The sequence below is a fragment of the Theropithecus gelada genome, chromosome 7a (genome assembly GCF_003255815.1).
Source record: "Theropithecus gelada isolate Dixy chromosome 7a, Tgel_1.0, whole genome shotgun sequence".
Taxonomy (NCBI): Eukaryota; Metazoa; Chordata; class Mammalia; order Primates; family Cercopithecidae; genus Theropithecus; species Theropithecus gelada.
In genome coordinates, this window is record NC_037674.1 from 42,835,229 (window position 1) to 42,850,834 (window position 15,606).

The 15,606-nt window shown below is 39.5% G+C and overlaps 1 protein-coding gene across 8 annotated transcripts in view; it reads left to right on the forward strand.

Moving 5' to 3' along the window:
- The window catches only part of IQCH (IQ motif containing H), a 258,516-nt gene that overhangs the window by 5,920 nt on the left and 236,990 nt on the right, over positions 1-15,606 (forward strand). For 5 of the 8 annotated variants that reach the window (XM_025390845.1, XM_025390849.1, XM_025390846.1 and 2 more), the window contains exon 2: positions 861-983. Coding sequence is in view for 3 of the 8 variants with exons in the window: in XM_025390843.1 (XP_025246628.1) it covers positions 861-983; positions 2,771-2,865 (218 nt within the window). In the remaining 5 variants the exon portion in view is untranslated. Of the gene's footprint in view, positions 1-860; positions 984-2,770; positions 2,866-15,606 lie in introns of all 8 variants that reach the window. The other 3 variants (XM_025390843.1, XM_025390850.1, XM_025390844.1) reach the window with 1 other exon arrangement.

Genomic DNA, 15,606 nt, shown 5'->3' on the forward strand with positions numbered 1-15,606 from the left:
AAGGAAAAACAGAAATAATATGAAAGCATCATTTTTCACAATCTGAGAGACAATAATAGAGCATTCTCAATAAAGAATGTCTTAGAAGGGCCGGGCGCGGTGGCTCAAGCCTGTAATCCCAGCACTTTGGGAGGCCGAGACGGGCGGATCACGAGGTCAGGAGATCGAGACCATGCTGGCTAATGCGATGAAACCCCGTCTCTAATAAAAAATACCAAAAACTAGCTGGGCGAGGTGGCGGGCGCCTGTAGTCCCAGCTACTCGGGAGGCTGAGGCAGGAGAATGGCATAAACCTGGGAGGCGGAGCTTGCAGTGAGCTGAGATCCGGCCACTGCACTCCAGCCTGGGCAACAGAGCTAGACTCCGTCTCAAAAAAAAAAAAAAAAAATGCCTTAGAACCAGACTGGGCATGCTGGCTCACGCCTGTAATCCCAGCACTTTGGGAGGCTGAGGTGGACAGATCACGAGGACAGGAGTTTGAGACCAGCCTGACCAACATGGTGAAACCCTGTCTCTACTAAAAATACAAAAATTAGCCAGGCGTGGTGGCATGCACCTGTAATCCCAGCTACTCAGGAGGCTGAGGCAGGAGAATCGCTTGAACCTGGGTGGCAGAAGTTATAGTGAGCCGAGAACACGCCGTTGCACTCCAGCCTGAGCAACAGAGCGAAACTCCATCTCAAAAAAAAAAAAAAAAAAAAAGCCTTACAACCATAAAACTGGTCCTTTTCAATCAATACCATAAAATCAGCTTTATGTCTCTACCAATTCAAGTACATTGCAAACCTTTAAGATAAATAACTGCTATAGGTGGACTATGTGTGGATTATTTCAGTATTTTTCATTTTTTATACCTCTAGATCCATGAAGACCTTTATCAGTTAAAGGAGGAATTAACAAAATTCTCACCTGAGGAAAAACGAGAGACTCTAGACATTCGGAGTCTTGAAACAGCAATCAAAAGAACTGAAATGGGGTTAAAAGTAAGTAGAGCTTTAGATATTAAATAAAATACTGGAAGGATACAAAGCATCCTCTAGAAAAAAGGAATTGCAGTTCTCATAGAACCCTGCATAATTCTGTAACAAAGCTGAATTTAGGGCAGTCATCAGCATTCTTGTTCTGTTGTTTGTTCTCATGATAATTATTAACTGATTGATTTATATTGTCATATTTCACAAAGAATTTAAGTAGGTTAAATGTAAGATTATACAGTGACAACTCCTAAAATGTAGTTTTATAAGAATAACTTGGAGCATGAAAAATAATTACTATCACTTGATCTTAACCAAAAGGCCAAGAAGCAATGAAAAATAATTACTGTCAATCCAACAATATACCTGACCAATACATTGCAGATTTTCTGGGATTTACTGAGATTTCACAAGAGAAGAGTTGGCTGGGCACAGTGGTGGAGGCCTGTAATCCCAGCACTTTGGGAGGCCAAGGCAGGCAGATTACTTGAGTCCAGGAGTTTGACATCAGCCTAGGCAACATGGCAAAACCCCATCTCTACAAAAAATTTTTTAAAAAATTAGCCAGGCCTGGTGGCACACGCCTGTAGTCCCAGCTACACAGGAGGCTGAGGTGGGAGGATCGCTTGAGCCCAGGAAGTCAAGGTTGCAATGAGCCTTGATTGCCCCACTGCATTTCAGCCTGGGCTACCCAGAGTGAGACCCTGTCTCAAAAAAAAATAATAATAAAATAAATAAATAAATAAATAAATAAATATAAAAAATAAGAGTTGACTTTCCCCTAATAGCCTAAATATTTTGAGCTATTTGTTTTTGTAATATTATCATCAAGTGGGTAAAACTAAAGAAATATACCAATATTGGGCCAGAGAAATAAAGTAGATAGGAACTTCATCATTACAAACAGATCTAAGGTCAGGGGAGAATCCAGTTTTCAGACCAGGATAATACTCATTTATGAAACAAGCTAATGGAGTCCATCTTCCAAATAAGGTCCATCTCCAGCTTCTAGACCTCTTATTTTCAGTGTCTCTGCTCTTGATTCAGACTTTTAATCTACTCTGTTACCTGCTTTATCTCTCAGCTCCCAAGGCTGTGAGAAATGCGGTATATTTTGTAGCACATCATTGTCATATTACCTGATGATGAGAGGGCTGGACCCAGCTGGAGTCTTTGGATTGGCTCATTTAAATAATGTTACCTAAAGACCAAATGCTTTCTTTGGATGCTTGCTTGAAGTCCCTATAAGAAAAAGACATTACTCCATGTCTGTATTGCCTAGTAGATTTACCTGGCTAAAAATGCACTGACTATTGTGCACTATTTTATTTGTAAAGAGTGCCATAGAGGCTGGGCAATATAGGGAAACGCTGTCTCTGCAAAAAATAAAAAAATTAGCTAGGCGTGGTGGCGTGTGCCTGTGGTCCCAGCTGCTCAGGAGGCTGAGGTGGAAGGATTGCTTAAGCCCAGGAGGTTGTGGCTGCAGTGAGACATTTTGACACCACTGCCTTCCAGCCTGGGCCACAGAGCAAGACCCTGTCTCAAAAAAAAAAAAAAAAAAAAGAAAGAGTGTGCCACAGGTCACTCCAGCTTTGAGTCTCAGTTTATTATGCTTTCTGCAATAGTTGAAGTAATTTGGCCTTGAGATGCCTAATGATACCTTAGGCATGTAATAATACATAGCATCTTGTGGTTTTGGCTTAATTACAGGATTCAGAGTGTTAGCCTAATGAAGTAAATTAGCTGGGTATCTTAAGTCCACAATAATTGCCTAAACTTTGACATTTCTGTAACAGATTCACATTGAGAAGTATTTAAATGTTGTAAACCAGAATGTATTAACGACTGCTGTTAATGATGAGAGCTTATATACTCCCCAGGCTTCCAAATGGTAAGTAAAATAGCCATTTAGAGCCCAAAGTAAATAAAATTGAGAAATAACTTTTCTCACTCAAATGAGATGACTATAAAATATAGGCAACATTTTCTTGGCTTTGTTAACATCCTTTCTATGCAGTAGAGATTTTGTGTAAGAAGTTAATGGTAGATCAAGTACAGTGAACATTGTTCAGGTGAGGGATGCATTAAAACCAAGACTGTACCACTAAATAATATCAGGCGGTTTCATCCCTACTGCCTACAAGGCACTTGTATTAGTTATCTATTGTGTAAGAAACTACTCATGTAGTCATTTAGAACAACAAATACAGTTTTTATGGGTCAGGAATCTGGGTACAGTATATACATGGAACAGAATTATACTTGTACCCCTCAAGTTTATGCAGCTTTTAAAAAAGTAAGTTAATGGTAGAATTTGGACTTCAATGAAGTGATTATAGATTATTTCTATTGAGTTCTAATGCTTGACACCGTAACAGTTATTTCAATGTCCTGGGTTTTGCTGCTACTCTTTGTTGTTGTTATTTTATAGCGAAAGGTATCTAAAATTTAACTTTTAAAGGAAACGTTTTAATGCAAATCAGTTTTCACACTGTTTAGATCATGTGGTGCTTTAGGGTTTTTAGAATGTCTTATGTGCTTGATTATACAGATAATTTTGGTATCCAGGGTAAACAAAAATAAAACTTGCTTGAAATACCTATTATGTGCATCCTAAGAGATGATTTATTAAAATTAGAATCGAGTTAAAAATAAGTGACCTTGCCTTATCTTTGGACTTTTTACACACAGGCCTCCTGAATTTGAATGAATGTAGATTAAGCTTTTGTACTAAACTTAAAAATCCCGTAGCCCTTGTTTGTGTTTTATATATGTACCCAGCATACATGAATAATATCAGGCAGTGAAGTAAAGTTTCATAAACAGTGCACAAGAAGTCAAGGAAAGCTGTAGACATAGCCAAGTCAGTACAGGGGAGCAGAGCTTTGGGTATACATTGGACCTGTCTCCCTTTCTCTACATGAAGGCAGTGCCACAGGTATCCACCGTCCTTTGGTAGAGGCAGCCCTTTCCTGGTCTCCCTATTTTTACCTGGACCTCCTTGCACATATAAACATCTGTCATCTCTGTATTCATCACAGTTTCATCCCTACTGCCTGCAAGGCCCTTGTATTAGTTATCTATTGTATAAGAAATTACTCATGTAGTCGTTTAGAACAACCCATACTTACAGTTTTTATGGGTCAGGAATCTGGGCACAGGTAAGCTGAGTGCCTCTGACTCAGGGTCTCTCACAGGCTGCAATTTAAGTATTGACTGGGGCAATCTCATCTGAAAACTTGACAGTGGGTGGAAGGACAGGGAAAGATCTGCTTCTAAGCTCACTCTTATAGTTACTGGCAGGCCTTTGTTCCTCACTATGTGGGTCTCTCTTAAGCTGCCTGAGTATTTCTACAGCATGGCAGCTGGTGACCCAAAAGAGATCCAGAGAGTGGAAAAGAGTGCCCTAGATGGAAGCCACAGTCATTTTCTAACCTGATCTCAGAAGTGATACACTTCTACTCTGTTCTGTTGTTAGAAGTGAGCCAGTAGGTTTAGCCTACATTCAAGGAGAAGGGATTATACAAGGGCATGAATGACAGGGGGTGGGGATCATTGGGGGCCATCTAGAAGGCCAAATACCACTGTACTCCTCTGTTTATCTTCATGATCCAGTTATAGTCTCTCTCTTGCTCTCTCTCTCTCCCTCCCTTCTTCCCTCCCTCCCTCTCCCTCTCCTCCCTCCTTCTCTCACTTTCTCTCTCCCTCCCCACTGTGTGTGTATATATATATCAAGAAGTATCAGATGAATTTGTACTGTGTGCTAGCACTGAGAGAGAGACAGAGAGAGAGCGAGAGATGTGATCTTGCTCTGTTGACCAGGCTGGTCTTGAATGCCTGGGGTAAAATGATCCTCCTGTCTGGGCCTCCCAAAGTGCTGGGATTATAGGCATGAGCCACCATGTCCGGCTCCTCTTCTTTATTAAGCTTTTCCTCAACTCTTCAAATGATTTCTGAACATATGTAGCGTTCATACTATACAACTTATTTGTCATATGTCATTTATTACCTTATATTGGTAGTTACTTCTTCATTGCTCTTGAGGACAGTGACAAAGTCTCATGTCTCAGTAGTCCCAGTTTACCATAGTATCTTGTACACGGTGCAGAGATGGTAATGAACTATGTATGATTTAGTACCTCATATTTCTTAAAATACTGGAAAGAATTATAAGTAACTAACCTCTGCCTTCCTGGAAAATTATTGACATGTGATCTTATGAGGGGAATAGGAGAAAAGTCATTCCAGAATGCTGATCTTGAGCTGGGAACCTGGAGAAGCAGAAAGGTCTGAATGTCCAAGAGATATGGACCCGATGATGCAGGAACACTATTCTTTATAGTACCAACACATTGACCCTCCAGAACTCCACAAACTTCTGGGTGAATCTAAAAACCTATTCTCTTCGCTTCTCCCTTATCCTTACTTTGGCATCCTGAATTAGACTGTCTTTTCTGCCTATATTTAATTCAAGTCAAGGAGTATCAAATGAATTTGTACTGTGTGCCAGCACCATGGCTAGTGCTCTTTGGAATTCAAAAGGTCATTACCTTGAGAACTTTAGAGTCTAGTCAGAGAGACAAACTCAGTGCACGGTGGCACATGGGTAAAAGGTGATATAAGTCTGTCAAGAGATTAGAACCTTGGGAGTTTGATATGGGCTACTCTAGTCTGGAAAGATTTCAAGGGTAAAATAGTACTTGGGCTCAGGCATGCAGAAAGGAAAAGGGACAGCTTTCTGAGAAGGAAAAATTACCATGAATGAAAAACCACATAGGGAATAAACGTGGGAACCCTGTTCATTTGTGAAGACCAGTGAGCTTGGAGATGAGAAATGGGAAAACAATTGAAGAGGTAAAGTGGGGGTAGATTGGGCAAGAGTTTAATACTAGATAATAAAGTTTAAATTCATCTTAGAAAGTAGTAAGCTATTGAAGCCTTTTGTGTCAAACTGTGACATGACAAAAGTGACATTTTATAAAGATTAATCTGAGAATGCTGTATAGAGTGGATGGGAAAGGTTATGGTCTAGAGATAAGAAAGTAGTAGATGGATGGCCATAATTACCCACACATTCATTTAGTAACTTATTTATCGTGCATTTATTCAGCATTTATTGAGCAGCTGCTATTTACCAAGCAGTATGCTAGATATTGGATATATACTAATTAGACGTAGACCTTGGCCTTGTAACTCAAAGTTTAATCTGAGGTATACAAGCTTGGACAAATATGATGATGGGGGAGTAAAAGGAAAGGTTCGATTTGAGACATTTGGAAAGAATCTCAATGAACATAAGATTGTAGAAGTAGATTGAGTGAGACTCAAGGATGACCCTAAGATTTGGGATTTGGAACACTGAGAAGATAGAGGAATCATTCATCTAAAATGATAGCTAAGAAGTCAATTTTTTTTTTTTTTCCCTCTCAAGAAATCTTTTTTTTTTTTGTACTTTAAGTTCTAGGGTACATGTGCACTACATGCAGGTTTGTTACATATGTATACATGTGCCATGTTGGTGTGCTGCACCCATTAACTCATCATTTACATTAGGTATATCTCCTAATGCTATCCCTCCCCCCTCCTCCCACCCCACGATAGGCCCCAGTGTGTGATGTTCCCCTTCCTGTGTCCAAGTGTTCTCATTGTTCAATTTCCACCTATGAGTGAGAACATGCGGTGTTTGGTTTTCTGTCCTTACGATAGTTTGCTGAGAACGATGGTTTCCAGCTTCATCCATGTCCCTACAAAGGACACGAACTCATCCTTTTTTATGGCTGCATAGTATTCCATAGTGTATATGTGCCACATTTTCTTAATCCATTCTATCACTGATGGGCATTTGGGTTGGTTCCAAGTCTTTACTATTGTGAATAGTGCCACAATAAACATACATGTGCATGTGTCTTTATAGCAGCATGATTTATAATCCTTTGGGTATATACCCAGTAATGGGATGGCTGGGTCAAATGGTATTTCTAGTTCTAGATCCTTGAGGAATCGCCACACTGTCTTCCACAATGGTTGAACTAGTTTACAATCCCACCAACAGTGTAAAAGTGTTCCTGTTTCTCCACATCCTCTCCAGCACTTGTTGTTTCCTGACTTTTTAATGATCACCATTCTAACTGGTGTGCGATGGTATCTCATTGTGGTTTTGATTTGCATTTCTCTGATGGCTAGTGATCATGAGCATTTTTTCATGTGTCTGTTGGCTACATAAATGTCTTAAAGAGAAGTCAGTTTGAGGAGGAAAGAGCAAAGTTTTGTTTTTGACTTTGGAATAAGGTTACTTGGAACTTTCTTTTTTTTTTTTTTTTTTTTTTTTTTGAGACTGAGTCTGGCTCTGTCGCCCAGGCTGGAGTGCAGTGGCCGGATCTCAGCTCACCGCAAGCTCCGCCTCCCGGGTTTACGCCATTCTCCTGCCTCAGCCTCCGGAGTAGCTGGGACTACAGGCGCCCGCCACCTCGCCCGGCTAGTTTTTTGTATTTTTTAGTAGAGACGGGGTTTCACCGTGTTAGCCAGGATGGTCTCTCGATCTCCTTGAGCCACCGCGCCCGGCAAGGTTACTTGGAACTTTCTAATGCAGATGGAACTTGATTTGGGAGACAATGAAGCAGGAGATAAGCAGTTTCAAGTTTTAAGACCCAGTAGGTTGAGATGAGGAGCTAAGATCAGAGAAATAGATAGGGCTACATGCCAGTTTTGAAAAAGTCTTGGAAACAAGCAGACCAGAAGTCAGATAAACAAAGGTACATTTGTACAGCATGTTATTACAGTGTACTTTTATATATTAATATATGATCTCAAATAATCCGTACAACAACACTGTGAAATTAGTGTTATTACTATGCACACTTTATAGATGAGGAAACTAATATTGAATAAATTGCACAAGATCACAAGACCAAGAAGTCTAAAGGAATTCTAATAAAGTCCATTCTTTTTGTTCAAAGTGCATTGTCTTTTCTGTAATGGCAATGAAAGATAGTATGATGGTATTTGCAGTTATTTTCAATATTTTAAAATTCTTTAAAGAAATCATGATTAGTAGGCTGGACACAGTGGCTCACGCCTGTAATCCCAGCACTTTGGAAGGCCAAGGAGGGTGGATCACCTAAGGCCAGGAGTTCCAGACCAGCCTGGCCAACATGGTGAAATCCCATTTCTACTAAAAAAAAATACAAAAATTAGGCTGGGCGTGGTGGCTCATGCCTGTAATCCCAGCACTTTGGGAGGCCAAGACAGGTGGATCACAAGGTCAGGAGATCAAGACCATCTGGCTAACATGGTGAAACCCCTTCTCTACTAAAAATACAAAAAAAAAAAAAAAAAAAAAAATTAGATGGGCATGGTGGTGGGTGCCTGTAGTCCCAGCTACTCGGGAGGCGGAGGCAGGAGAATGGCGTGAACCCAGGAGGTGGCGGTTGCAGTGAGCTGAGATCATTCCACTGCACTCCAGCCTGGGCGACAGAGCAAGACTCTGTCTCAAAAAAAAAAAAAAAAAACCCCAAAAAAATTAGCCAGGTGCTGTGGCATGCCCCTATAGTCCTGGCTACTCCAGAGGCTGAGGCAGAAGAATTGTTTGAGTCCAGGAGGTGGAGGCTGCAGTGAGAGATCCCGCCACTGCATTCCAGAGAGATCCTGCCACTGCATTCCAGCTTGGGCAACAGAAGGAGGCTCTGTCTCCAAAAATAAAAAAAGAAAAGAAAAAAGAGCCGGGCGCGGTGGCTCAAGCCTGTAATCCCAGCACTTTGGGAGGCCGAGACGGGCGGATCACGAGGTCAGGAGTTCGAGACCATCCTGGCTAACATGGTGAAACCCCGTCTCTACTAAAAAATACAAAAAACTAGCGGGGCGAGGTGGTGGGCGCCTGTAGTCCCAGCTACTCGGGAGGCTGAGGCAGGAGAATGGCGTAAAAACCCGGGAGGCGGAGCTTGCAATGAGCTGAGATCCGGCCACTGCACTCCAGCCTGGGCGACACAGCGAGACTCCGTCTCAAAAAAAAAAAAAAGAAAAAAGAAAAAAGAAATCATGATTAGGCTAACTAAAATTTCAAAAATAGGCTCTTGATTTAAACAATTCAATGAGTTGAAATGTGCTAGTTCATACTAATTAAACACTTTAGTTTGTGGTTATTTATATCTTTAATTTTTAAATTTAGAACTAAAACTGTGACTTGCAAATAGGTTAATATACATGATCTTAAAACAATGAATCTATAGGGAAAATAATAAGAGGGATTCTTGGAGAAGAAAATATTAGAAGTTACCTTACCAACTTAAAATATTGGCTCTTAGTTTGAATTCAAGAGAGCCTAGCAAGGCAAAGTGCATTGCCTGTATAGTTGGCAGCCAAGAGGCCTATAGCAGATGGAGAAGGTGTGTCATCAAAGGATCAAGCATACAAGCAGCAAGTAAGAAAGCCTCAGAATGGAAGGGATGGGGAAAAACAAACAGGAGAAGAGCTGTCACCAATTCTAATGAAAGAATCCAATACTCAAGTTCTACTGTCTCTGTCTTCCTCTTTATCCTTTCATCTTGACAGAGAACCAGGAGTCTGGACTGTAGATTGTCAGGTTATGATAGCTGAAAAGAGCTACCTAGGTAGCAATTGCAGCTACAGAGAACAAAACAGAAAGTATCTGGCAGAAATCTTTTCGTATACAGTTCTCTTTTGCCAAGGAGTGCCTTTGCTCCTTACTAGGGTCTGGAAGAGTGAAGGAAGACATTGACTGGGGCATGGAGTTAGTTCCCAGAAGTGCTACTTGGATCATATCTTTCCTATTCAGTACAGTAGTATAATCATTTGCCTTCTTACCAGGAAGATGGGGAGCCTGTCAAGTTTGTATGGGCCCTATAAGCCTGGAGGAGTGGCATGAGCATCTCTCAGTCCTAGCTGTGAATGTGTAGGGCTAAAGTGGCATGCCATCAGAAATGAAATGAGATGGGCCGAGATTAAACAAAATAACCGGAGAAAAATCCAAACTGGGTCTTCAAAGTAAACAAGCAGGTCCTGAGAGTCAAAATGAGAGTCATAACATGTGTCTCAGGGAAGGAGAGAAGCAACAGCAGTAGATGGGAATAGAGAGAAACAGGAGAATCCCGGAGATGGGAGACTATGGCCCGTGACTGACATTTTCTCTGCTCCCAATCATACCTGGTTCTGCACTTGCCCCAAGACACTGTCATGAATAGACTTGGCTTCAGAGTCTGGCATGGACTGCTAGGAGATTATATCCAAAGCAGGTTACAGAGCCTAGAATTTCTTCAAGTTCTCATGCCTAGAAGGAGGAGATGGGACAATTCATGGCATTTTTCTTCTAAGATTCCTTAACAAAGTCCTTAGACTACCCAAGTAGGAAGGTGTTTTTCATTTACCAACGGCACCATTCACTGAAGAGTGGGATGCTTAGTCACAATCTTGATCAGGGGGTCAAATAGGAGACTTAACTTTCTCTAAGTTTTGAAGTGGGACAGAAGCAGGACCTGGCCTTTTATCGACATAGCCATCGGTCAAAGGATTTGGGCATATATTCATAATATGTGTATATTTATTTATAAATTATATATTTTTATTATATATAGTGAATACATTATAAAATGTACCAACATATAAATTTTTAGTAAGATAAATATGAAATAAGTATATTTAAAATTTTTAAAAATTGTATGAATAGCACAAAACTTTTAGTTCTTGCTAATAGTGTTCATTAACTATAATGTTCTGGTTGCTTAATCTTGTTAATTATGATGGCTTTATACCAGCTGTAATTAATATCTCAAGACATCATACTCTATACTTAGGTGAGGTTTAGCACTGATGATAGGTGTAAGTCCATAATTTCAGTTAGTCTTCTGGATAATTTCTAAGTTTTGGGGTTTCTTTGGCTGACTTTTCTTAAGTTGGATTGGATCATCATCATTTTTACTTTCTAATGTGGGTGAAGAAAAAAAGCTCATGCTGAGAGTAAAAATGTCAACTCTCATTTTCTTGTTCATGGATGCTTATCGTTATCTTCAAAATACAGTGTGCTTTTTGCAGAAAGCCTTAAGACACGTCCGTTTTTTCAGTCTTAGCACACTTGAAATTAAATAACACAATTCATAAACCCACTGCAAGAGTAAACTGCAGTCCATTCTAATGCGCTGAGAGCAAATGCACCAGTGCTGGTCCACTGTTTTGTGGTTTGGAGACTCCACTCTCAGGTTGCCTTCAGAGCTGCAAGGGACGTTACCACATGAGGGATCGAGTGACAGGCTGAATATTGAATGGTAGTACAAAGTAGTTTTTTATTTATTTCTTTTTAAATGTAAATAGACGTTCTTATACTTTCCTCACATGACCAATGGCATCATCTTCTGTATCACCCGGGATGTGGGTACCATATTTGAGAGACAACAGGTCTAGAGTGATGGTTCTCAAACTTTATTTGCAGTTTTCTTTCACTGGCTCTCAGGAGGGCATCCTAGAATCTGCATTTTAACAAACATTCTTGGTATTTCTAATGCAGATGATTTGTCCTAGGAATCTCTGAGATGAGCATGACTGCCTGGAACCAATATTTTTTTGGACACATAGAGGGCCTTTCTCTGTATGATTGAGAGCTTGGTCCTGGAAATTCTACTACCCGGTTGCTGTGAAGGATTGGAGTACCTCTTGCACTAGGATTGAGCCAGGACTGGAACCCGGCAGTCAGGCTAGCAGGAACTGCCAGTGCCTGCTCAAACTGTGAGGCTGATGGAGTATCAGAGGCCAAAAGTTCCAGGGCAGCAACTCCTTCTGAGAGGGAAGGCATATAATGACTGCAGATCTCTGTTTGTTCCTTCGACAGCAGAGCACAGTTCCTATGAGTAACTGAGAATCAACATTGTTTAGATATGGGGCTTCACTTTATCTATGGAAACCCAGAAAATAGGGAGAGTTCATTCCAAATGAATACTATCCATGGACACACCTTGAAAAAGGATTTAGAACAGAGAGGCAATAATGATCCTCTTCATTGTCATCCTTATCGTGATCTTCTTGATCGTCATTAATATTTTCATAACACCCTTGACAGTTTGCAAAGGACTTTCTTTAAACTTACAAGGTAAATATTTACTCTTTCTTTTTAAAGATGAGGAAACTGAGGCTCAGAGAGTTTATGTAAACCAGTCCTAGATCACATGCATAATCACTGATGAGGCTGGAATCCTAATCAAATATCTACAACCTAGCACTCTTTGCTCCATACCTGCCTGAAAATCAGAAAGCCTAGTTTTCACAAAAGATAGTTTTCCTTTTTAGCCAGCATTGCCTAAGGGAAAATCTGGTAGTTTTGCCTGGTAGAGGCAAACCAGTAGGTACACAAAGTGATGATAGCGAATGCCAGCAAATGCAAGATTCTCCTAGCAGTAATCTTGAAACAATGATAAGGACATTATCAGAAGAGTTCAAAGTGCTTTTGTATTGTTTTCAAAATAGGTTTCACTTTATCCACACTTTGGCAATGATTTTTCTTTTATGTCAAAAGATAGTTCCTCCTCTTACCATTGCTGGCTTTCATAAATTTTATTGCTTGTGATATTTGCTCACACTGTTCTTAATGACCATGCTTTGCTTATTGACACTAGGAGGGTGACTGCCATCTGTACCAGCACTATCAGAACTGCACAGAAATCTTCATTTTTTGCTTGCTCTGTTGTGCTACTATTTGCGGGGGGTGGGGGGGGGGAGAAAGAAACAAGAACAAAGCAAGTAATAGTGAGAAAAAGTGAGGGTAACAGGTTTTTGTTCAATGGTGAGTGTAGATTAGAAGGTGTCTTGTCATTCAATTATTGAAACACCATGGATCCTATCTATTCTGGGTTGTTCCAGTACAGTTATATGCGATATTGACCACATTCTAGTCACAAACACACACACACACACACACACACACAGAGAGAGAGAGAGAGAGAGAGAAAGCATGCATAACAAGATGTTAACACTTGGTAATCTATGTGAGGGGCATTCACATGCTCGCTGTTCTTTCCATTTTTCTCTGGGTTTGAAACTTTTTAAAATAAAAAAACAAACTTTTAAAATAGAATTACAAAATAAAACATAACAACAAACTGGAAAAATATTTGCAACAGAAATGACACAAAAATTGCTAAGATTCTTAAATACAAAGTACACTTGCCAAAAAAAAAAAAAAAAAAAACTAAAAACCCAACACTTGATATAGACAGAAGGGCATCAACAGACCACTCACAGAGATAGAAATGCAAGTAACGAGTAAGCATGTGGAAAGTGTTTAATGCCACTGGTAACTGATGAAACACAAACGAAACAGAAATGTTTCATCTTACAGATAAACCAGAGAAATGCAAATCAAACAATATATTACTATTTTTTCTTCAAAAATAAGCAAAACAAATTAATTTAAACCACCGTAATACTCAGTGCTGATGAAGGTATAGCAAATGGGCATACTTTTATCCTTCTGGTGGAAGTGTACATTAGCACACAGTTCTTTCTTCATTCAGTTTATTATTTTGTTGATACATAATAGTCGTGTATATTTTCAAGGTACATGTGATAATTTGATACATTCTTATAATGTGTAAAGATCAAATCAGGGTAATTGGATTTTCCATCATCTTAAATACTTATTTTTTTCTTTAAGCTAGAAACATGCAAATTATCTTCTAGGCATTTTGAAATGTACAGTAGAGTAATATTAACTATAGTCACCCTACTGATCTGTAAAACCTGGGTTTTATTTCTTCTCTCTAACTGTATATTATACCCATTAATCAACCTCTCTTCAACACCCCTTGTCCCTCTCCTCCTGCCCTCTGGTAACCACCAATCTACTCTCTATATTCATGAGATCCACTTTTTTTTTTTTAAGCTCACACATGTGAGAACATGAGATATATTTGTCTTTGTGTACTTGACTTATTTCACTCAACATAATGACCTCTAGTTCCATCCATGTTGCTGTGAGTGACGTGATTCCTTTGTTTTTTATGGTTAAATAATATTCCATTGTGTATATATACCACGTTTTCTTTATCCATTCATCCATTGATGGGCACTTAGGTTGATTCCAAGTTTTGTTTATTGTGAATAATGCTGCAATAAACATGGGAATGGAAATCTCTCTTCAATATATTGATTTCCTTTCTTTTGGATATATACCCAGTAGTGTGATGGCTGGGTCTTATGGTAGTTCTATTTTTAGTTTTTTGATGCACCTCCATACTGTTTTCCATAGTGGGTATACTTTACTGAATTCATTAATCAGTTCTAACAGTTTTTGGTGGTGTCTCTAGGTTTTTCTAAATATAAGATCATGATGTCTGTGAACAAAGCTAATTTGACTTCTTCCTTTCCAATTTGGATGCCTTTCTTTCTTTCTCTTGCCTAATTGCTCTGGTCAGGATTTCCAGTATTATATGGAATAAACGTTGTGAAAGTGGGCATCCTTGTCTTATTCCAGATCCTAGAGGAAGGGCATCCAGTTTCTCCCTGTTCAGTATGATGTTGGCTATGGGTTTGTCATATATGGCCTTTATTATTTTCAGGTATGTTCCGTCTATACCCAGTTTGCTGAAGGTTTTTTTTTTGGTTTTTGTTTTTTTGTTTTTTTTAAATCATGAAGGGATACTATGGTTTGTTTGGCTCCACCAAGTTTCATGTTGAAAGTTGATCCCCAGTGTTAGAGGTGAAACCTGATGGAAGGTGTTTGGATTGTGGGGGTGGATGCCTCATGAAGGGATTGGTGCCATTATCATGGGAGTGAGTGAATTCTACTCTTAGTCTCCATGGGAACTGATTGTTGAAAAGAGACAGGCACCTCTTCCTCTGTCTTGCTGCTTCTCTCACCATGTGATCTCTATGTACTGGCTCCCCTTACCTTCTACCATAAATGGAAGCAGCTCGAAACCCTGACCAGAAGCAGATGCTAGCACTATGTTTCTTTTATAGCCTGCAGAAGCATGAGCCAAATAAATCTGTTTTTTAAGAAATTACCCAGCCTCAGGTATTCCTTTATAGCAACACAAACAGAATAAGACAAGGGATGTTGAATCTTATCAGATGCCTTTTAGCATCTATGGGAATGATATACTTGGGTGCTCCAGTGTTGGGTGCATTGACACTTACAATTGTTCTATCTACTTGTTGAATTGACTCCTTTAATGATATAATGATCTTCTTTGACTCTTTTTACAGTCTTTGACTTGTAGTCCATTTTATCTATGTACAATTACTGCCCTTTTTGAGTTTCCAGTTGTATGGAATATCAACTCCATGTCTTTACTTTCAGTCTGTGTCTTTATAGTTGAGGTGGGTTTCTTGCAGGCAGCATATAGTTGGGTATTGTTTCTTTTATCCATTCAGCTGCACTGTGTTTTTTAATTGAAGAACTAAATCCATTTACATTCAGTCTTATTATTGCTAAGTAAAGACTTACTATTACCATTTTGTTGCTTGTTTTCTGGTTGTTTTATAAATTCTCTCTTCCTTTCTTACTGTCTTTCATTGTGGTTAGATTATTTTTCTCTGGTAGTATGTTTTAATTCATTGCTTTTTAATTTATTTTTAATTACTTAATTTATTTTTTTGTTGCCCAGGCTGGAGTGCAGTGTCGCAGTCTCAG